Consider the following 23,537-nt stretch of genomic DNA (forward strand, 5'->3'; position numbering starts at 1 on the left):
AAGCACAACCAATGGAAATAAATGTTCAAAAATGTAAAAGAACACTGATAGTGCTACTAAACAACTGTGAATATCAAAAAAGTGTCATAACACGAAAAGTTAGAAATGCATAACTGAAAAAGTGATGCTGCCATTCAAAAAGGAAAGCAGTGTATGTGTGCGCTAGGCTAGATGTTGTTTGTAACACTGACAACTCTGGAGTTACATACTGTACAGTCAAATCATTAAGGCTGTACAACTGCTCATTGTAAATAACAACAGCTAGTAACTACAGATGGTTTCTGGGAGCAGACAGTTATTTTAAAATGAGCAATAACACGACTTGTCTGTTCCATCTTGCAATCACTGATCTCTTTCTATTCAGCCAAGACATTAAACCAAAGTAGTTTGTACTAATTAAATACGGCGGTTTATTATTTCTCCACCGCTTCAGTGGGTGGGCAAGCTTAACTTTTCATCCCATCATGCTAACAAGTGTTCCCATCGTGGGCCTATTATGAAGTCAGTCAGTGAACAGATTGGGAAGAGTGGCATTTGCCTGGATGGAGGGAATTGGGTTTGGTAAACAAATATCCGAAAGGTGGAAAGTTGTCTTTACAAACCATGTTTTCTCATTCAATAAAGCTGTCTAAACAGCATTTCGCTGTGCGTGCCACATTTGAAGACAGGCCTACTGAACATGCAGTGATTGTCTGGAGTTTTTTAGTCTTTGGCACAGCTGTGGCAAGATCAGCTTGCTGTGCTGCATGGCACACTGGCCATTTGTTGTGAAGTTCATATTTCACGCTAGAGGGAATTTGAAATGATTGAACACATACTGAAAGTGTTTCATTTGCAGGACCCTATGCATCCCAGGATTCTGATTTGGCACAAAACATCTGCTTTATGGTTTGCTTTCATGGCCCGTTCCCTTCTGCTAACAAAGGTTATGACTTGAGGCAAGCTGCATTTCCAGTAACAGTGTCTGATTTTGCTTTAAGTATGGATTTAGTCAGATCTAAAGCATTCCATCATAGAAATCCTTGTTGGATTTCCATACACTATGTGGTGTTTTAGTAACCAATCCATTTGTTTTTGTGTGGCTGTGAGTGCGCTGATCATCGTTTTATGATCATTTTATTTTTTACTTACTGAAAGAGATCTCCGTTTCCAATGCTGTTTTTTGCTCGAGATATAAGCGTGGGTTAAAATGCAGCTCTTCCCAGAGCCCAGTGCAGTCCAAAAGTCACCATGATAACTTCTCAAGCTAGAGATGTAAAAAAATCATCATGACTTTTAACACACAGAAAAACTTTAAACAAAAAGAGCAGGGCATGCTCAGGGGACAAGATAACACCAGTAAAATGCTATATTTTATACCATCTGGTGGGATTGGCGAGTAAGAAGATAAAAATTCAGAACACGGAATGAAACGGGGCAAAACAGAATTTGAAACCCCTTCAATTTGTGGATTTTGACATCAAAGTATTCTAGTATTCTCAAACTTCAGTTAAAAACTGTATTGTCTGATCAATTTAATTCGCACACGTATTGTATTGTATTATACAAGCTTATAAATAAGCTTGGTATCCACTGACAGCTACTGTAAGGTATCAGCAAAGACGTTGCCCAGAGAGGCGGCTATTGTCTGTCACCATGATCAAGCACTGTCTTGAAGTCAAACAAAAATTTAAATACTGACTATCACGTCAACACTCACAATATTGTGATTTCAACAAATATAATATCACAAACTGCAAAACACTTCCATGTAACAATGACAATCTCAATCGCAACAAACCATCTGTAAGTTAAAAAAAAAGACACAAAACTAATTATTCTTAAGAAGGCCTTGATGTATGAAACGTTACAGTATATTGACATCGTGGATACCACGGAAAAGCAATCAAAAACCTATTGCGCAGGGAATAATTATCTCTGCCACCTAGATGTCAAAGCAAATCTACAGGTTGTTGTTTTACAGTGTTGTTTGTTACTGTGGTTACCAATTTATTTTTATTTTAAATATTTGATTTCGCTGAATCGATTCACGTAAATTGTCTGAAAATGTTTTACAACTTGCAAAATAATACATTTAATGCTTTGAATCAAGAATCCGGTCAATGAGATGTACCGTTTATTCTTTTTATCATCACTTCAAAAACCAAATATTATTTCCAAGATGGGGGCTGCACCAATTTGATAGAAACTTTTAGTAGATCTGAGGAGGGCAGAACGGTACCCTCAACATTTGATCAGAAACCGCCACAGCGTTTGGCATGTGGAGAGAGAACACACGTACAGTGAAAACACACACCCAAAGAGGCCACAAAGTCGAGTTATATAGTTACATAGTTACATAGTAGATGAGGTTGAAAATAGACATATATCCATTAAGTTCAATCTATGCTAAATTTAGACAACAGGTACCTATATCCGAACTTACAGTATATTGATCCAGAAGAAGGCAAACAAAAAACCCCAGTGTCATATCATCCAATAATATCTCATAAAGGGAAAAATAAATTCCTTCCTGACTTCAAGAATTGGCAATCGGATTAATCCCTGGATCAACATCCTTTCCATGTATACTTATTTGGTATATCCCTGTATACCTTTCCTTTCTAAAAAGTTGTTCAACCTTTTTTTTTGGAAGATATCTATTGTATCTGCCGTCACAGTCTCCAAGGATAGTGAATACCACACTTTATCTGTAAAAAATCCTTTCCTTTGTTGCTGTGACATTTTCTTTCCTTCAACCTTAATGCAGGGGTGCGCAAAGGAAGGGGGGGGGCGCGGCAGTTACAGAGGCCCCCGCGCTTTCCCGAAGGCATTTAAATTAAATGCCGAGGGATCGCGTGAGGCCTCTGTAACTTCACTTACCTTGCCTTTCAGCGATGGGCTATCATGGCAACCCAGCATCACGTGACGGCACGTTGCCATGGCATTGTGACGTCACATGACCCCGCTGCGTAATTTGACGCTGGAGCCGAGCAGGGGGAGGGGCGCGAGCAGGAGGGGAGAGCAGGCAGGGGGTCGCAGGAAGAAAACTTTGCGCACCCCTGCCTTAAGGGATGACCCCGAGTCCTTTGTACTGTCCTTGGGATGAATAGTTCTTTTGAAAGCTCCTTTTATTGTCCCTGAATATATTAGTATATAGTTATCATATCCCCTCTTAGACGCCTCTTTTCTAATATAAACAAATCTAATTTAGCTAGCCTCTCCTCATAAATCCATCCCCTTTATTAATTTGGTGGCTCTTCCTGCACTTTTTCTAGTTCCATAATGTCTTTTTAATGGAGTGGTGCCCAAAATTGAACTCCTTGTTCAAGATGTGGTCTTACTAATGCTTTATAAAGGGGCATCATTATGCTTACTTCCCTTTAATCCATTGCCCGTTTAATGCAGGATAAGATCATGTTTGCCTTTGTAGTTACTGCATGACTTTGGGCACTATTGCTAAGCCTGCTGTCTATAAGCACTTCTAAATCCTTCTCCATCAAGGATTCTCTTAATTTATCCCCATTTCATTTGTAAATTACCTGGCTAGTGATATCTTCGCTTTGCTTGCTCGATCATCAAATTATATCATAGGATTACCATATGTCGATATTTTCCCGGGCATGTACGACATTTTGATTGAAGGTCGCCGTCCGCAAAGAATTTTTAAATAACTAAAAATGTCTGGAAATGCCGACCGCGCATGCATAAGAGATACGCGGTCGGTGTTCATCGCACACCCCATTTGACTTTTCGTGTCCTTTATTTTTAATAGTGACTTATGGTAACCCTATTATATGGGTAATGTATGTTTGTTAACCCTATTATATGAATTAAACTTATATACGCTGCGTTTAAGAATATGACATTTTTTAAATACAATTAAATATGTACCAAGAGGTGTTAAAAGTCCTTCATTTTTCATTCCACTACTTGTTTATTTTCTTCATTTATTTATTTTGAGGAAGTAAAAATAATGCAACATTGGGAAAAAGCAAGGAGAGCTTTCAAAACTTTTTTGATTATTATTATTAATTTTTCTAACTTATTAAATGCATTAATAGAGCATCTTTATAATATAAAAAAAGCTTAATTGCCACTATTAAAAATATCTATCTGAAATGTCTCTGAGCTGCGGTAGTGCTTAGTTTCTCAGGATGATCCTGCTATTAAAATGCAACATAAGTCAATAATTTTCACAACATTTTTTGTTTATTTTTACGTACCACAGGGTCTATCGGAGCTAAAACATGATTCAGGATTTACTTACAGATTTGCAGATAGATAGGGCTTTAAAAAGGTAACAAAGGTGCTATTTCATAGCAGAGTGACTTCCACTGATTATAGGCAACAGAACAAGGTGGAGGCATACCCGGTTATACACCTGACTGAGAATCGTATCTTCAATTGGTTAGTGTTGTAATTTATTGAGAAGAAATGCTGAGCATAATACAACGTTTCAGGTTCCAACCGGTCCTTTTATCAGGGACCTTTGTGAATCCACTGTTGGATGAAGGCCTCCCCGATGCTATTCTAGGTACTGTGATTGCAAGCCTCTCTCTTCTCCATGTTGCTCCATATTACTTTTGGTCATCATCTTGGTCTTTTAATTTTTCTTGGAATCCAGTTGAGTAACATCCTTGATCAACAATGGTAATTTCTTCTTGCAATATGTCTAGCCCACTGTCATTTTAATTTATTCAACCTTGTGATGATGTCACACACTTTTGTTTCCTCTCGAACCAATTTATTATATTTCTTGTCTCTTTGGGTAATAACCAGCATACATCTCTCCATACTTCTTTTAATTGTCTCAAGCTCCTAAATTATCTTTGCATTTAAGGTCCAAGTTTCACATCCATACATGAGCACAGGCAGAATACACAGGTCAAAAACTTTCCTCATGAGGCATAGTGGAAGGTTCCCTTGAAAGATTGTCTTATTTCTTCTAAATGCACTTCATCCCATCTTCCCATTCCCATCCCATCTTCATTTTCCTATTGATTTAATTCAAAATATTCCCACCCATTGTTAATTGTTGGCCAAGGTATACATAGTCTTCAATTTCTTCTAGTTCTATTCAATTTATTTAGATCTTTGCAAAGTTGGCAAATTTGTTGAACATCACTTTGTTCCTGTTGACATTCATATGGAGTCCCACTTTTTTACTTGTTTCGAGTTCTTTGATTTGTTGCTTGAGGTCTTGTGGACTTGTGGTAAAAATAATAATGTAATTGGCAAATTGTAGGTGATTTGATGTTCTCACCTTTTTCTTTCCAACGCAATGTCTTGAACAATTCAAGTGTTGCTGTGAAAGTATAAGGGATCTGTCTGAAACACCTTGGATGACTGCTGACAGGAAGTGATGTCATATTGTATGAAGCTACCGTGGACATCTTGCTTCCTGGCAAATCGTGCCCTTACTCCCCTGACAAGAAGTTAGCCTCGCTCTGGCCTTTAAATAGCAGGCAGTTGTCCTTGGACTTTGCTCGTGCAAAGTACTTGTTTCCTTGTACTGTCTGAGCTCTGCCTTGCCTTTGTTTAGCCTGCTGCCTATCTCGACCTCAGAACTGGACCTGACTACTCTTTGCCTGCCGTCTGCCTCGACCTCGGAACCGGACCTAACTATTCCTGCATCTCAGGCCTTTCTTATCCCAGGCCAAGGTTGGTGTATTACTCCCTTCCTCTGCCCTGTGGGTCTGTATCTTGTTCTGCAGTCAGCAGTGTTGCACAAGCCACTCAATGGACACCGCAGAGGTAGCGAACACCGTTTCCCATCAGGGCCAGCATCTGGGAATCCATGTCACCCGTCTAGCTATGCTGGATCAGAAAGTGGACTAAATCTCCGCTACGCTGCAGACCCTGTGCAGCTACCTCAGTACTCCCAGCATGACCCCATCTATGCCCACGCCTTTAGCTCGTGATGCTGAACAGGTATCTGTGGTCTTAAGGGAGCCCCGGATCCCGACTCCTGTCCGCTATGGAGGGCTTATCTCGGCTTGCAGAGGATTCTTGAACCAGTGACAGGTGCAGTTTGACACACAACCGTCATCCTTCTCTACCCACCGCTCTTGAATGGCATATATCTTCTCGGTCCTCGGGGATGAAACATTAGCTTGGGCGGCACCTCTTCATGAAAAGGGTTCCCCCTTGGACGATTCTATCGCTTTCATGCAAACATTCTGGACAATCTTTGATACCCCCGGCCGTGTGGCTTCCGCTGAATTTGCACAACTACAGTTAAAACAAGGGCAACTGCCTGCTATTTAAAGGTCAGAGAGAGGCTTACTTCCTGTCAGGGGAGTAAGAGCAGATTTGCCAGGAAGCAAGATGTCCGTGGTAGCTTTGTACAAGATGACATCACTTCCTGTCAGCAGTCATGCAGGATGTTTCAGACAGATACCTTATAGAAAGGCTTTGGTGAGATGGTGTGTCCCTGCTGCTCTCCCTTGTTGAGCCTTATCTTGCTTGTATCTTCATGTAATCTAATAGTTGATGTGGCATTCTCATAAATGTTCTTTATATTATCAATGTACACGAATCAAATGCTTTTTCATAATCTACAAATTCTAAGGTGAGTGAGATCATATTCATTACTTTGGGAAAGCACTTCTTGTATGACTTGGATGTGGTCTATTGTGGCGTGTGTGTGTGCTTGTATGTATGTGTGTATGTGTGTGTGTGTTTATATATATAATTATATTATATATATATATATATATATATATATATATATATATATATATATATACACGTTTGTGTGTGTGTGTGTGTGTGTGTGTGTACTTCAGTATTAGGCGATACCTTTTTATTTGGACTAACAATTTATGTCATAGGACAAGGCTTCGAGAGTATTTGTCCTATGACATAAATTATTAGTCCAAATAAAAAAGGTATAATAATACTAATACTAATACTGAAGTACTCATTTATTCTGGACTAACACGGCTATTTCCGTGTATATATATGTGTGTGTGTGTTTCATGTACTGTAAGTCCTTCAAAGGAACAGGGAGATATTTACCCAAGATTGTACAGGCCAACTGGTTAACCTCTATGCTACTATACCTGCTCAAATCCAAACTGTAATATGTGATATGTATGTGCATATCTGTTTTTGTGTGTGTTGGTTTGCTTCGACATAAACAAAATCTTTCATGGAGAAAACCATATTGTTTTTAATTAAATATCTCCATAAGTGCAACTGCTGTCCAATGGAGTGTCTTTGACTCAATCAAATTCCCTTATCTTTAGAATCCCTGGTGTATTTGACTCCTTGTCATGGTCCTGTGACCATTTGAGTGATTAAGACTGACTGTTTTACTCAACTAATTGTACTGTTTTCACAATAGACTAATTTATCCAGTGTCTCTATTCCTTGTGTGCAACCAACGAATGATCAGTACATTAAAAAAAAATTATAAAAAATTGCATTAGGAGTTTTAAAAAAATGTTGACAGAATGATCTAATACAGCGATGCGCAAACTGTGGGGTGCGACCACCAAGGGGGGCGCGAGACTTCCTGCGGTGGAGCGCACGGTTTACAGAGTCCCCGCGTGTTTCCCGAAGGCACTTGAATTAAGTACCGGGGAAGCTGCAGGGCCTCTGTAAACCTTTACGTACCTTTGCTCCACACGCGTCGCCATGGCAACTCAGCGAGGTCATATGACGTCACGTTGCTTTGGCAACGTGACGTCATGACGTCAGAGCCGACGTCAGTGGGGTGAGGGGGGGCGCGGAGGTGAGGAGACCGCTGGAAGGGGGGCGCAGGGAAATAAGTTTGCGCCCCCCTGATCTAATACTACAAAACTGATTTGTTTTGCTGCTTCAAGCGAATATAGCGATTCTAGAAAATTTAGCAAATTAGCATTTTAAATAAAATTGCAATGTACGTTTACTTAAAAGAGCATTGCCATTAAAAAAAAAAATTTTTAAATCCCCCCTAGGTGGGATGCAGGGGGTCTCAGGACCTGAACTGAGTTCATTTAATCTCCGTGGACCCCCTGCTCCAATAGGAACCTTTAATGAATGAGGTTGCTTCTTCCTATTGCCCTGTATGACCTTTAAATAGACACTTTTAGTGCTGAGCTGGGGCTGCTGCGGGCATCACTTTCCGGTGTAAGTATCTTCGGAAGCAGCGGGTCCTCAGAGAGGAAATCAATGCTCTGGAGACCCTGTGCTTCCCACCTATTATTTATTTTTTACATAAGTAAACCAAGAGGCCATGCCGCTTTAAAGCGGCAATCCAAGTGCTTTTGTTTGTTTACTTTTTGTTTTAAACAGGATTGAAGCAGGGGGTGTCTGGAGCTGAACCTCATTCATTTCAGCTCCGGGGACCCTCTGCTTCCAAAGATACTTACCTCCGAAGGGGGCGCCGGTAGCCACTCCGCTTAGTTACCATGGTTCACATTATGGAGGCGTTTCAAAGCTCCCGCGCCATCCAGGCCAATAGGAAGCCGTGATGTCATCAGGTTCGGTTTACTATAAGCCTGCATAACGCGGGAGCTCTAAACCCAACCTAGCTTAGCCAGAGTGGCTACCGGATCTAAGTATCTCCAGAAGCAAGGGGTCCCAGAGCTGAAATGAATGGGGTTAATTAAAAACCCCGCTTGGATTGCTCGTTTATTGCTTGGCGAATAGATTGCGAACTCTGACTTAGCCACAGCTTTTTCCATGACTTAAAAGGGCAAATTTTGCATGTTCCGGGACTTTTTCTGGCACATCTCTAGCAGGGACCATGAAACATTGCACTTGTAATGTTTACGAAAGCAACTGATATAAGTTTAACAGAAATGAGAAATCTCTTTACACTTCTACAAATAATCTCATTTTCGAAGGGAGCGTGCAGCTGTTCATGTCTCTCCTCCGTCTGCTTATAATGAGAATCATACTGAAAATTGTGGGGATATTCTGCTGCAAATAGCTGTACTTATTAACACGATTTACATGATATTCTAGTAGCTGATAGACAAGATAGACATGCACGTGACTAAAATGGGGGAAAAAAACAGTGTGCTGTTGTCATTGGTGTGAAGTGGGTATAATTATATTTTCTCGGCTGTTAAAAAGCCACGATGAAATGAATGTGTGATAGTTCTTCCAAATAACCACGTATGCAAATTCGTGACTGTCTGTGCAGACAGAATACTACAATGAAGGAATCATGCTGTCACTTACATCATTTCCTGGTGTTACTCCAGAGATTGGGAAATCGAATGGACTCCTTATTTTTGTGGGGGTGGGGGAGTTTGCAACAAGCTCAATATGTGTATACGTCCTCTAAATAATATGTTAAGCGCCGCATTCTGCAGCTGATAGGCAGCCATTCTACAAGTGAAGATGATATAGCTTTAATAAGGAGTCCGTTCTATTGAATCAGAACGTCACAGCAGTTCACAAAGAGCTGCTGGTATCAAAGAGCTAAGCAGAGTATTTAATAGTGCTTGGTTGTAAGTGTTTTTGTTCCAGCAGAGCTGATAGATTCATCTCCATCTGTTCCATATTCATAACAAAGGAGCTCGCTTACAGGAGTGCTGACTTCCCTAGAGTAGAATGGTAATGATCTTTTCACCACACAATAAAAAGTCCCATGCACGGTCACTTTGACTATGCAGAAAAAGCAGTAATTGCTGAAGGCACGTCCGTACGGCTACTCGCCTATATACTGTAGCATCGTTTCAGGATATACATTTTCTTGACATATTGTAACTGAAAGCCCTTTATGTTTTCCCTGTGGTAACATTTGATGCAGAAGCCTGAGCTGCAGATTTTAAAATTAGGGTAATTATGTGTAATTAATGGTGGCTTTTAAAAGGTTTTTTTTTTATGCCCCATCCTTTTACAGGTAGGAGATATAATTATTCACTGTACTGTCCAGTTAAGTGTGCGGTTTCCTCCTTCTACCTTTGTACTTTGGGATTTAAAAAAAAAAAAAAACCGTCAAGAGCCCTTTGCAGTTTTATGACCTGTCCTTATGCGCGTGGTGAATGGAAAATAAAATGTACGTAGACTTATGCAATGTGCTTTGAAGCAGCTACAAAATAAGCCCCACTGCCCAAATACGTCAAACAAAGCACAACCTACTTTAGTCCTGTAGTTATTTAGTATATTGTTTCATTATTTGTGCATATTATCCAACCTCTTTTGCCACTTTTAATATGATACGCAACATAGATTTAAGACCACCAATGTATGTATTCAAATATACCTTAAATATATCATGTTTATTATACATGCAGTGATAAAACTGCCACATTGTCATAATCAACAATTTCATCAGCATTAAAAACAGTTGGTTTGTTTCTGAAAGCTGAAAAATGAATGTGTCTGCTGACATGCTTCAGGGAAAGTGCTTTGTTCCCAAATTTTCCTTTGCAACTTTGAAGCAGACAAACCCAGTTTGAATACCAGTAGCAGCCCCTTGTACTGAAATATTGGCCAACTCAGTGGATCTCATTGTGTTTCAGGCAACAACATTACATTGCAAGCTTTCTGAACAGGTACATGTGCCTGAAGAATTGTATGTGCGGTAATACGTGGACTGAAGTACTAGATACTATAACAGTAAAGCATACGAGTACGGCATTCTCCAAACATAAATATTAAATATGTATTATTAGTAAATTTGCGTTTTTCAGCTTAGGTTCCTTCACTACAAATTTATGCTATCCTGTTTCAACTCTGCCCTCTCTCAGATTAAACAAACCTACTTTTCCTCACTAATAAACATGCACAAGCCTAATCCACGCCGACTCTTCTCTGTCTTTGACTCCCTACTCAGAGCACCCTCTGCTGCCTGTTCTTCTTCCTCCATCTCACCTCAGGACTTTGCCGACTATTTCAAAGAAAAGGTGGAATCCATATGTCAGGCCTTCCCCTCTTTATCTTCCCCGCATCCTACATCACCTCTTCCTAACTCTCCTGCACTCCTTATCCGCTGTCATGGAGGAGGATGTGTCGTTGCTGTTCTCCCTCTACCACTTGCCCTCTTGACCTCATTCCCTATCATCTCCTAAAACCTCTTGCTCCTACTATAATCCCTACGCTCACACATATTTTTAACTCCTCTCTCTACTCTGGTACCTTTCCCTCTTCCTTCAAACATGCAACAGTCATACCATTACTCAACAACAGCAAGCTTGACCATACCTGTCTTTCTAACTATCGACATGTCTCCCTCCTGCCTTTTGCCTCTAAACTCTTGCTTGCTCCACTTTCTCATCACCTATTCTCTCCTGGATACTCTACAATCTAGCTTCCGCACTGCTCACTCCACTGAAACAGCCCTCAGTAAAATAACTAATGACCTCCATGCTGCCAAAGACAGAGGTCTTTACACTTTGCTCATATTACTCAACCTCTCTGCAGCATTTGATACTGTGGACCACCCTCTTCTCCTTCACATTCTCCATACTCTTGGTAACCGTAACAAAGCACTATCCTGGATATCCTCTTACCTCTCCCATCATACTTTCAGTGTCTCTTTTGCAAACACCTCCTCCTCTATCGATCTCTCTGTGGGGGTACCACAGGACTCTGTCCTGGGACCCCTTCTCTTTTCTCTTTACACATTCTCTCTAGGTGACCTAATCACATCTCTTGGGTTCAAATATCACCTCTATGCTGACGACACACAAATTTACTTTTCAACCCCTGACCTTACACCTGCTGTACTGACTAAAGTTTCTGAATGTCTCTCTGCTATATCATCCTGGATGGCCCTCTGCCGACTTAAACTTAATATGGCAAAAACTGAGCTCTTCATACTTCCTCCCAAACCTAGCACTATTTCCTCCTTCCACATTGCTGTTGGACGTACTAGCATTCACCCAGTAGCCCAAGCACGCTTACTAGGGGTCACACTTGACTCCTCTCTCACATTCTCTTACCACATTCAAAAGGTAGCAAAAAACTGTTGTTTTTTCCTCCGCAATATTACCAAGATACGCCCTTTTCTCTGTTGCTCGACTGCAAAAACTCTGACACAGACCCTCATTCTCTCCCGTCTTGATTACTGTAACCTCCTCCTGTCTGGTCTTCCTGCCTCTCACCTGTCTCCCCTACAATCTATCCTAAATGCTGCTGCCAGAATCACTCTACTCTTTCCGAAATCTGTCTCAGCGTCTCCCCTGCTGAAATCCCTCTCCTGGCTTCCTATCAAATCCCGTATCACACACTCAATTCTCCGCCTCACTTTTAAAGCTTTACACTCTTCTGCCCCTCCTTACATCTCAGCCCTAATTTCTCGCTATGCATCATCCCGACTCTTGCGTTCTGCTCAAGGATGTCTTCTTTCTACCCCTCTTGTATCTAAAGCCCTTCTCACTGACTGCCACACACCTCTGGAATTCCCTTTCCCTCAATATCCGACTAGCACCCTCTCTATCCACATTTAAGACCCACCTTAAAACACACCTGCTTAAGGAAGCATATGAGTACCTCTACGTCTGATAATTAACACCTCATACATTAACCTTGGCCCCCTGCGGACGCACTTACCAGAACGCCCTCCTACTGTCTCTGTACGTTCTCCCTACCAACCAATTAGATTGTAAGCTCTTTGGAGCAGGGACTCCTTTTCCTAAATGTTACTTTTATGTCTGAAGCACTTCTCCCCTTTACGTATTATTTATTATTTATATGATTGTCACGTGTATTACTGCTGTGAAGTGCTATGTAAATAAAGTCATACATACATACATACATACATACATACATACATACATACATACATACATTTGTCATTTGTTTTGCATCTCTTCTTTTCTAACAGAAGTGAAGTTTGGGATTTAATAACGAGGGTAAAAGCAAAGTATTTACAAGGACAGACAGCCACGGGTGAGGACAAGTCAGGACTTATTGTGGCACCCCTACTATTTAATGGGAAGGAACATAAAATCGATAATTGTTAGTGAAACAACGCTAATTTTAATTATGGAAAGTATGTTGATTATTACACCTAATATTGAAGGAGCATTTTAATATATAATATTTCCCTTTAAAACAAATGAAACCATCTGTGGGGGCACAAACCTGGTCATCATCATCACGAGAGCTTCCTTTTATCCATAAATTGTATACTGTACGGGGTTAATGCCAATACTTGAACAGTAATATATTTTCTTTCAAAGAAGTTCACATTGAATTTATGAAAAGTGCAGGAGAAGCATTGTAATCTGCAATACCCCAAGTGAAATGAAAGCTTTTTATTTCTTATGTCATGGTGCAAGTCACCGAGAATGAAAGTGATTAGGAGAAATACAAGAAAGATACATTAGTTGTTTTGTTTGTAGACATTCCATCACATATTATTATCTTTATGTCAGATTATCTACGTACTGTCATGTGTTATTAGTATTGTATCATAACTATTTTTGTTTTTTTGCTAATATATTACAAAGGGATAATCAGATTTCATTTTGTTCTAGTCAAAACCAATACTGATTTAATTCATGGGGAAATAAATAATCTTATAGAGCTGGTACATTGCACAACAGCTGTGAAGCCGCTTATACTTTCTCTGCTTACAAGCCACACATCGGCATTGCTCATACTAGTCTCTGCGAAGGTTAGTGTATGTTTTAGAAAGGGAACTAATGGGAGTGGCATGTTTGATATAATTAATACTGTAAGTACATTTAAAAATAATGATAATAAGGCAAGTATATATCTCATCACCCAAACCCACCACATCATATATATTTGTGGCAAAGGGAGTTCTCCTGGGATTTTTGTATGCGGGTACAGAAGTGTTAGGACCTGCAAAAAGAGGGATACCTTGCCGTGGTCTGAAAGCTTAAATTGTTTTCGACAAAGAATTGAACTTAATTACTATCACTTATGAAAAGAAAAACAGATGATAAGTATTTAACTATATCATTTGTCACGTTGGATATAGCACTGGGGCTTTTTGTCTTGTGCTATTATGATGCCATAATTATTTAAACAGATAGACACAGGTATATGATCAAATAATTTCAGTGAACCTGGAGGTAAATGATTGCAAATGTATCCATTCATAATAGGATACATATGAGTAATATTTTACTTTAAAGGTGATTAATGCATGCACAAAAGCAGGTTATTTTTATGTATGTATATTTGTATGTATATCTTTATTTATACAGTGCCAACTATGTATGCAATTTACACAATTGACAATAGAATACAGGCAATTTTTATGCAATAGGTGCAACAGCCATAAACGCAAACAATAGGAAAAGAAATCCCTGCCTAGAAGAACTTACACTCGTGCTGTTGAATTATTGGTAAAATTCTGAACAAATTTGTGTCCAGTGACAATCAGTTTAAACCTGAGTATGTTATAGCATGTTATTAACCATGCACAGTGCCCAGCAAAGAAACACAGGACAAATACTGTGCAATATTACAGTTGAAGTAGACCAACTCTAAAAAAAATGTATACAAAACTATACAAAACTATATAAAAATACACATTAAAAGTGCAGTTTCTCAAATTGTTTTATTTCCTAGAACTCGTAAAAATACAAATCATTTTATCATAGTATTCAACAATACGTACATTGAATATTTAAGGTATCACCCGTTTGCTTGGAAGAAACAAAAGCTGTGACAATGGAGCCTGCGAGAAAACACTCCTTACCCCAAACACCCCCACTCAAACCCCCCCAGCACACATCCCCATAAATTAACATATAAATACATGCACCACAAAGATCAGGAGGTACAAAGGCTGCTGATTTGATTAAAACAACTAATGTACCCCAGTAATTGCCAACACTGCCAGAGTGCTTAACCCCCGGGTATAGGCCAAAGGTACCAACCATGGTCCGCAGAAACCCTCCAATCCAGGGAACCTTAGCAGCTGGCCATCTAGTGTTTGGTGGGCCCCAGGGAATCACGCACAAATGAGCCCTGCCCTCTCGCCACCCCCAGCCACCACAGGGCTTTCAGGCACCATATAGCCCCTGCCTGGCAAGGTTAAAGCGTACTTACCCCCAATAGCTGCCGCAACAGAGGCAACAAGGCCCCTTTAAATACCCACCTCTACATATTATATCTTACATTTTTTGTTTTTTTTAAAAGATAAATCAAATACAACATTTGACATAACCATACATAGTATCAGTATCAATAAACACAAAACGGAAGGGTGGGTGGGAACTATCCAACTGATTCTCCCGCGTGTGCATAATTCAAAAATGCTCCGTAAGCCCTTCCCGCTCCCCCCACATCACCAACTGAAGCTTCCGAAGGTGGGGGAGGAGGGGGGAGGGGGCGAGGAAATGTACCACGAGCCTCGAGATCGGGTAAGATGAGGGAGAATGTTGACCCAAGGAGAAATTTGATTGCCATCCTTGGAGTCAGGAAAGGATTTAATTTCCCCTTATGAGACATCATTGGATGATGTTTCACTGGGGATTTTGCTTGCCTTCCTCTGGATCAGTGTATTGAATAATGCAAATATAGAATAAATAGCTACATTTAACATAAGTGGAACTCGATGGACATACTGTATGTCTTTTTTCAAGTTCCTCTACTATGTAACCACGTAACTTGTATCAAACTTATGGGTCTTTTACCTTCGTCATGAGAAAGCTGCTAGCGCTCACTGTCCTTTCAATAATGTTGTATAAATAGTATCGTTGATTAAAACTGCCAAACAAATCTAAACAATTATAAATATACTGTTTATAAATGTCAATAGTAAAAAAGCTGCAGAAATCTTTTTGGAATAAGTGATATTTTAAATGCTAAAAAAAAAAAAAAATGACATGAATATTTATGCCCAAATATGAATTGTTATAGCTACATCAAAAATAATTTATGATAAGATTTTCTATCAATATCAACAGTATCCTTTGTCCCGGAACAAATATTAATTACAATGATCTTATCTTGATCTTGGTTGCTAGCAATCATTCATATTTAAAGACGGATGGAATATTTAGCTCTGCATACATTGGCTGCTGTACAAGGCATGTTTGCCTTCCTCTTGATCTGCATAACAAACAGCAAAGTTTAAAAGACTAAAGAACTTAAAGGTCAAAGACTTCATATTCTTGAAGTTATATTATGGGGATCATCCTTGGTCCAGAGTCTGTTTATTTAACTAATAGTTATTACTACAAGGTCAAATTAGCAAATTCATTGTCTATCTCCTATGAGCTCATCACTTTTGTATTATGCCTACAAATATCCTGACATGTATCCTGTTTATTCTTTTAAATCTAAACTACAAATAGTTTTGGAAGTTTTCAAACTGATAATTGTATGGTTTTATCGATAACACTTGTTTAAAATAGTATAGTATAGCAATGAACTAAGAGCCTTACGTTTCTAGCTATACATTGTAGATCTGTCTTTGCCAATAATAATAATAATAATAATTGATTGTTCTTGTATAGCGCTGCTAATTTTTTACGTAGCGCTTTACAGAGACATTTTTGCAGGCACAGGTCCCTGCCCCGTGGAGCTTACAATCTATGTTTTGGTGCCTGAGGCACAGGGAGATAAAGTGACTTGCCCAAGGTCACAAGGTTCCCCTGCTTCAAACTCAGTGCCAGTCAGTGTCTTTACTCATTGAGCCGCTCCTTACAAATAGCAATTACTTGTATCAAATACATATATCATCGGCATCGTTACAAAAATATTTTTGCCTATAAAGTAGTGGATCCCACCCTTTTTATAAAGTGTGTACCCCCTGCTAGAAAATATGTTTGCGAACCCTCGAATTAATGAAAAATGTTGCCTACTGATCAGACTATTGCTAACAAAACTGTTTGACAGATTTCAGGCATTATGGTGTCCTGAGCTCATGTCGGGACTACACGCTAAAGAAGGCCCCAAACTGCACCTCAGTGAGGGCAGGCAGCATGAGTGGTGTGGCTGGAAATGAGTGCCAGAGCTTCTAAATTTACATCCCACAACGCAATGAAACTGTGTATGTGGGAGAAACAGTAAATAATAGTTATACCACCCATGCTAAGGTGTAGTTTGGGGCCTTACTAACACGGGCTCAGGAGAACTCACTATACTGCCTGGGATCGGACACTACATTTTTTGGGGCAAAAACCCTTTGAAATACCTCTCAAACCTTTAGGAATTCTTGAACCCCCTGTTGGGTATCACTGCTGGAAGGCTAAGGACCCGCTGCGGTCGGCGGGGCGTGCGGCCGTGGGCCACCAGCTCCTTTTTTCCAGTCTGGAGGTCCCCGCTGGCTCCTTCCGACGTGGCGGACTGCATGCTGTGACGTGTCAGCTGGCCGATGCTGCACGCGTCACGTGGTGCGGCAGTCAGCCAATGAGGAAGGGAGGGAGGCGGCTATGGGAGGGAGGCGGCAACGGGAGGGAGGCGGCTACCCTCTCCCCGTGTTTGCTGAGGGGGTAATGGGGCACAGATCCGCTCACTGTCTCTCCCCGGCTATGGTTTGTGGGGAGCTGCAGAGACGGAGGGGGCTGTGACATCCGCGGGACCGCACAGCCTGGAGAGGGACATTACCCCCTGCATGGCCACGCCCCCCGACCCGCTTGGCCACGCCCCCCCCCCGGCGCTGAAAAAAGTCAGCTCGGACGTGTGCAGCGGGGCCTCAGCCTAAAGGAACCAACTTGCACTATGGGCTCATGCTCTTATTGACCAATTAGTAGTATACCCATCTGGATAGTTGTCAGAATGCCATAAAATACTAAGTGACCTATGTACTAAGATCATATCTTTGTGTCTGTGTTAGTTTCAGTGTTTAAAAGTAGTACACACCTTCATACAATATGTATGAAGGCATTTCACACACATTGTTTGGATGATAACTGGTGTTGGTAAATATACATTATTAGTGTAATATTTATAATAGCTATGTTGAATAATGAAACATCTGTGCTGCATCAAATACCTTTTTGGTTGATACATAGCAACTTAATTATGTTCTAACTAAGTATATAAATAGACTTTTAGGGTTTACACAAGGCTCGATGCACTTTATTTTTGGAGCACAGACACATTTTTATTTAATACATACCATTTACATCTGTACGCCTCGCGCAGATCTGTGTGGGGGGAAAAAATTAAAACATCTAGATATTTCACATAGTATTGTTTGTCACAGGTCCTGAAACACTGTAGGGAAAAGGCTTAGCTCGTCTAGCAACTAATAGGTTATTTTTTCTTTTGACTTCTGCAAACTAAGACATACTGCCTCTGGCTAATATAATGGGAAGCTGAATTTGTAATGTTCCCCAACATGCACATTTCATTACTAGAAAGAAAACCGATTACTATTAAAAAGAAAAGAAAAAAACAACTTCCTATAGCATTAAATTGACACACAGTATTGCAAAGCAATCAACATGTAAATCCTGAGACACAATGTAGGATTTGATCAATAGGTATTGTGTCCGTAACTGCAATGATCCAATCCTGGGCGTAAATATTTTCTCAAAAGAGATTTGTCAGTAGTTTCTCTTGACCACGTTTCTCAAAGTAGTGATACATTTTACATTGCTATCATGAAAATAATTACACACACAAATATAGTAACAGTCAATATTAGCTATAGCAAAATAATCTAAATTGTTCTAAGTATTATAAAATGCTCTCATTCAACACTTTATGGTGTTAGGGCATGTGTGGGGGGTTGTTATCAAACAGAATATATTTTTATGCTATTGTGGGGGTTAATTATTCTATTTGTGTCTTGACATGGCGGGGGAAAAAAAGAAAAGAAAGACATTTCTGTTTTTGTGACAATTTGCATATTGCTGTGTTCAGAAAGCTTTAATTGAATGTCCAAATGGTGCAAAAATTAAAAGAAAAAAACAAACGCGATTTGCTTCTGTGTAAACAATTCCATGCAATATGCACATTTCTCTCCCTATTTTGCCTACAAAGGGGTAGCTCCCCAGAGCTCCGTTAGTGACCTAACTAGTGGTAACGGGGATCTTCAGAGCTCAGTAACGATGCATTAAGCGCTGTTTTCAGCCGTAACGAGCCCTTGCATTTCTATGGTGGACGTTATGGCTAATGATATGCAAGAGAGGGGTTCCCACTAACCGCGCAAATCCTCAGACCTCTGTTATACTGCACCGACACACTTTATTCGAGCAAATACCCGGTATGTACCTGGCAGATACCTGGAATGCGCTGCTCCTAACCTCTGACAAGCCCCGTTGCATTTGCCTTCCCAGCCTGGGTTCATGCCTGGCTGATGGGCGGCTGATCTGTTAAATGATAATGATTAGGATTTAATAGGCTGCAATGCTTCGCGTGTCTACCAGATGGCATAAATTCATGAATTGTAATGCAGTTTATATATATATACTGTGCAGTATTGCAGCCAGCGGGAATAAAATGCTTCAATCCCTGCTTGGAAAATAACTCAATGCACTCGGGCAGAAAACAGTCACAAACCTCAATACACCCGGGTATACCCGAATTCGTGGGACTAGCCAAGCTCGAATAAAGTGTGTCGCCAGTGTAGTTAACGCAGGGATTTAATGTTATGTTAGATAGGTCACAGCTAAAGGTGGCGTTACTCACATCTAGACCCTGATATAGGTCTTTTACAGGATCTGGATAAGTGTAAGACCAGTTAGGTATGATTTAGCCAACATATCTTTATTTGCAAGGCCCTTTTCCTCTCCTGTCGTCTTTTTTCAGGGTCTGCATGGAAGTAACACTACCTTTGGGTAAGACAGGTTTAACGCCATGTTATTTGTAGCAGTGCTAACGTCACATGGCCTTAAGTCTATGCTAATGAGATCACCAATGGCTGTTGTTTTTGCCTATATTTAGCTTTGTCTATATCCGTTAAACTCAGGGAAGCTAACGGACGTTAAGTGAGGTGAGATATCTGACTGTCAGACTCGGGCGGTGTTGCAGCAGATCGGGCAAAAAGTGCATGCAGAGGAGATATCAAACAGTGGGGATGTTTAAACATTTATAATGCTTAATAAATACAGTGAAAATACCAGATGTCTATTGCGTCAAATATTAGTCCAATGTGCTCAATTGTAACAAAGCTACTTGTGAATTTAGTTGACATAAAGACAAATAAAAAAGCGTTGAATATTATTATTATTGCACCAAATAATTCCTCTCATCACTTCTTCAAGCAGTTCCCAAATCTTTCACTAAAGCACCATTATAGACTGAGGATACAACATGAAACTCAAGCATTTATCATCAATTTAAATGCAAACCCACCATTTAGGACACAATATACTGTATAAACTGTATAAACTCCTGTTTTCCATAATGCTATTTGAAAATGAGTAGTTGTATGTTTTCCAACACAATTTTGCATACTGCAGTTCAAATGTCCTCTCCGTGTCCTCATGTCCAAAAGGCTATTCCTTGTAAATATAAACAAGACTACACTGTTTATGTTTAATACATCATATTTGACCTTTTCATTGTATGTTCCTGGCCATAATCTCATGAAAAAAAATAACACTACCAAAGTCATTTGAAGAAATATTATGGGTTTAAGACTAACTCTTTGTATATTAAATTCAGAAATAATCTGTTGTGCAAAGAGATGTTCTGTGAAACTGCTAAAGCAATGTTTTTCCTGGAATTATGAGAAATTCTTCTTAAAACATTGTTGAAAAGAAATTGTTGCAGACATGATACTGCCAATTACTACGCACTGCTGAACCCCCAATGCCGTTAGGTATAATGTAAGGCAGCAATACTACATTCCCCCTTTTTCTTCTTCTTATTTTTATATGTATATCATGTGACAATGTATAATTCTACATTCTTTCCTAAATTGGCAATTGTTTAGTGCTTCTGTTCTAAATCTGTAAAAATCCTGATTGTGTGTCGAACGAAATGGTCGCTTTCTACATTTGTGTTGCAGTCTGTAAAATGCTGGGTCTGATATGTAACATTATATTACTAAATGTAACATGTTATTGTTACAGTTTTCAGAGTAATAGACAGTCTGCTGTTTGGCAACCTGTAACAGATCTGTTTGTGATACCTTGTTGCCATAGGGCAAAGTTCAAAAAGGTCTGTGTAAGAGTCTGTTTTAAAAGAGGAAGTGGATAGGACTTTCTAAATGGCTGCTGTAGCAACCAAACATTTTAAAAAAAATCATTACAAATGGGATTAAATTGAAAAAAAATGCAGAAAGTATTATCTAATACTACAGAACTGATTTATTTAAAAAAATCATATAGAATGTTTCATGTTTTGCTGCTTTAAGTCGGCTCCAAACAACAACTGTCAGGTTTACTTTTTTGACTTGCTGTTGTATTGCATAATCTGTGGTAGCACTGAGCAGAAAGGTCCTTACATGTGATAATAGCCTCTTTGTAGGGGGTTAGAATGACATAAAACATAACATACAAAGTTGTGTTTATTTAACGATAGATTAACAATGATTGTAAGTTAGGGTTGCCAGATTTAAGTTTTTAAAATAGGGGATGCCAAAATACAGTAGGAGAATTACATTTAAATCCAGAGATTTCCTATATCTTTTCATGACAAAAACACACTCCATTTCTCTCCCCCTCCCACCCCCCCCATTCTCGCTCCCCTGCATGCATTTCTCCCTACCCCATATCTTTCTGGCCGTCCTCTCCATCCATCCCTCCCCCCTCTATCTCTTAACTCCTCTCCTTCCTCTGTTTCTCAACCACCCTCCTCCCTCCATCACACAGCTCCCCTCCATCTCTCAGATTCCGTCCTCACTAAGACCCCCTCCTCCTCACATCCTCCTTACAGCTCCCTCCTCCTCATAGCGTCCTTCTCACAGCCCACCTCCTCCTCCTTACAGCCCCCGCCCAGGCACACAGCGCCCTCTTCCACACCGCTCCCTCCTCCACACGCTCCCTCCTCCACACCGCTCCCTCCTCCACACGCTCCCTCCTCCACACCGCTCCCTCCTCCCACATGCTCCCTCTTCCACACGCTCCCTCCTCTTCACATCCCCCCTCCTCCACCTCCTAGCTCCCTCTTTGTCACAGCCCCCTTCTCCTCGCAGCTCCCTCCTCCTCTTCTTCACAGCCCCCTTCTCCTCACAGCTTCTTCCACCTCTTTTTCACAGCCCCCTCCTCTTCACAGCCCCCCTCCCCTTCAAAGCCCTTCTCCTCTTCATAGCCCTCTCCTCCTCTTCTTCACTGCCCCCTCCTCCTCTTCTTCACAACCCCCTCCTCCTCACAGCCCCCTCCTCTTCACAGCCTGGCCTCCTCCTCTCCCTCATGACAGTTCCCCTCCTCCTCACAGTCCCCCCTCTCCTTTCAGCCCCCCTCCTCCTCACAGCACACTCTCTCTCTCTTCACAGCTCTCCCCCTTCTCACAGCCCCCTTCCTCTTCCTCCTCCCACCCCACCCTCCTCCACTTCCTCACAGCCCCCCTCCACCTCGTCAAAGCCCCCTCCACCTCCTCACAGCCCCCTCCACCTCCTCACAGCCTCTCTCTTGCTGTGCAGCACGTAGCTGGCGGCGAAGGGAGGCTGGCAGGAGAAGGATGGCAGCGGCATGGAGGCAGAAGGCGAGGGATGGTGGCTTCGGAGGAGGACCATGGCTGTGGCAGCAGAGAGCAGTCTTGGAGCCCGCCATGGTCCTCCTCCGCAGCCGCCATCCCTCGCCTTCTGCCGCCGCACCACTGCCATCCTTCTCCTGCCGTCACTGCCGGGCGACCTTTGCCCCTGAATTCTCCAGTTGCCCCTGGAATACAGGACAATTATGCATCCCGACAGAACTTTCAGGGACAACGGGACAATTAATTTGAAATAGTGGACAACCCCGTATATAAGGCACATCTGGCAACCTATTGTAAGTTGTTCCTCTGTAAAAAAAAAAAAAGTGGCCATTATATTTAGAACCAGTTTATATTATGGCATATTTATTGTCACCTGGAAGTGAAAAGAAACAGAAAACCTGAATGAATATGAATGCTCATTTACGTTGATCTGTTTGATGCTAAAATGAGGATGCAGAATAACATTTTCAAAGATCCAGAATGAACACCTACCTATATTTCTCTCTTTCAGCTTCTGCAATTCCAGATAATGGAAGAAGGTCCTGCCTAAAGCTCAAAGTTTATGTACGACCAGCAAGTAAGTCTGCTTTCCTACGCTTTCGAGGGTTGCTTTGAGGTGCATGCTTTATTGTGTGTTATGATTAAGAGCATTAAAGTAGCTCCTATTAAGCCTTGTGTGGTATCTGTTATCAGCATTTGTGGTTTAGTTTGCTTCATATTTTCTAATCATCCTTCATTGTGCTTTAAGTACATACTAGTTGCTAACTTGTTGTTTCTCAGATGTTGTACATGTCTAGTTAATGGAAAATCAATTGGGCCGTTGGAAAAGTGCCCCGTAGATCAAAAACAAAAGAAACAAGACAAAAAGAACAGTACAAAATTAAGGAAAGTGGTGAAGTTTAAGAGATCTCACTAACATATTTGGCTATCTCTATTTTTATTATAGACAGCTGTATGAAAACTATAGGTGTTCATGATCGTGTTTTCGATGTTAACGACAAAGTAGAAAATTCATTAGAACCAGCAGGTTAGTATGCTTAGAGAATCTCTTTTAACCAATGTATGCTTCCCTTTGGTGCTTGAGTGCGTTGTAT

The 23,537-nt window shown here is 40.7% G+C and overlaps 1 protein-coding gene across 3 annotated transcripts in view; it reads left to right on the top strand.

The window, feature by feature from the left end:
* The window catches only part of EFNA5 (ephrin A5), a 331,738-nt gene that overhangs the window by 285,345 nt on the left and 22,856 nt on the right, over positions 1 to 23,537 (top strand). For 2 of the 3 annotated variants that reach the window (XM_075602090.1, XM_075602109.1), the window contains exons 3-4: positions 22,955 to 23,020; positions 23,390 to 23,470. In XM_075602090.1, coding sequence (XP_075458205.1) covers positions 22,955 to 23,020; positions 23,390 to 23,470 — 147 coding nt within the window. The remainder of the gene's footprint in view (positions 1 to 22,954; positions 23,021 to 23,389; positions 23,471 to 23,537) is intronic. The other variant, XM_075602099.1, reaches the window with a different exon arrangement.

The sequence above is a fragment of the Ascaphus truei genome, chromosome 1 (genome assembly GCF_040206685.1).
Source record: "Ascaphus truei isolate aAscTru1 chromosome 1, aAscTru1.hap1, whole genome shotgun sequence".
NCBI classification, from domain to species: domain Eukaryota; kingdom Metazoa; phylum Chordata; class Amphibia; order Anura; family Ascaphidae; genus Ascaphus; species Ascaphus truei.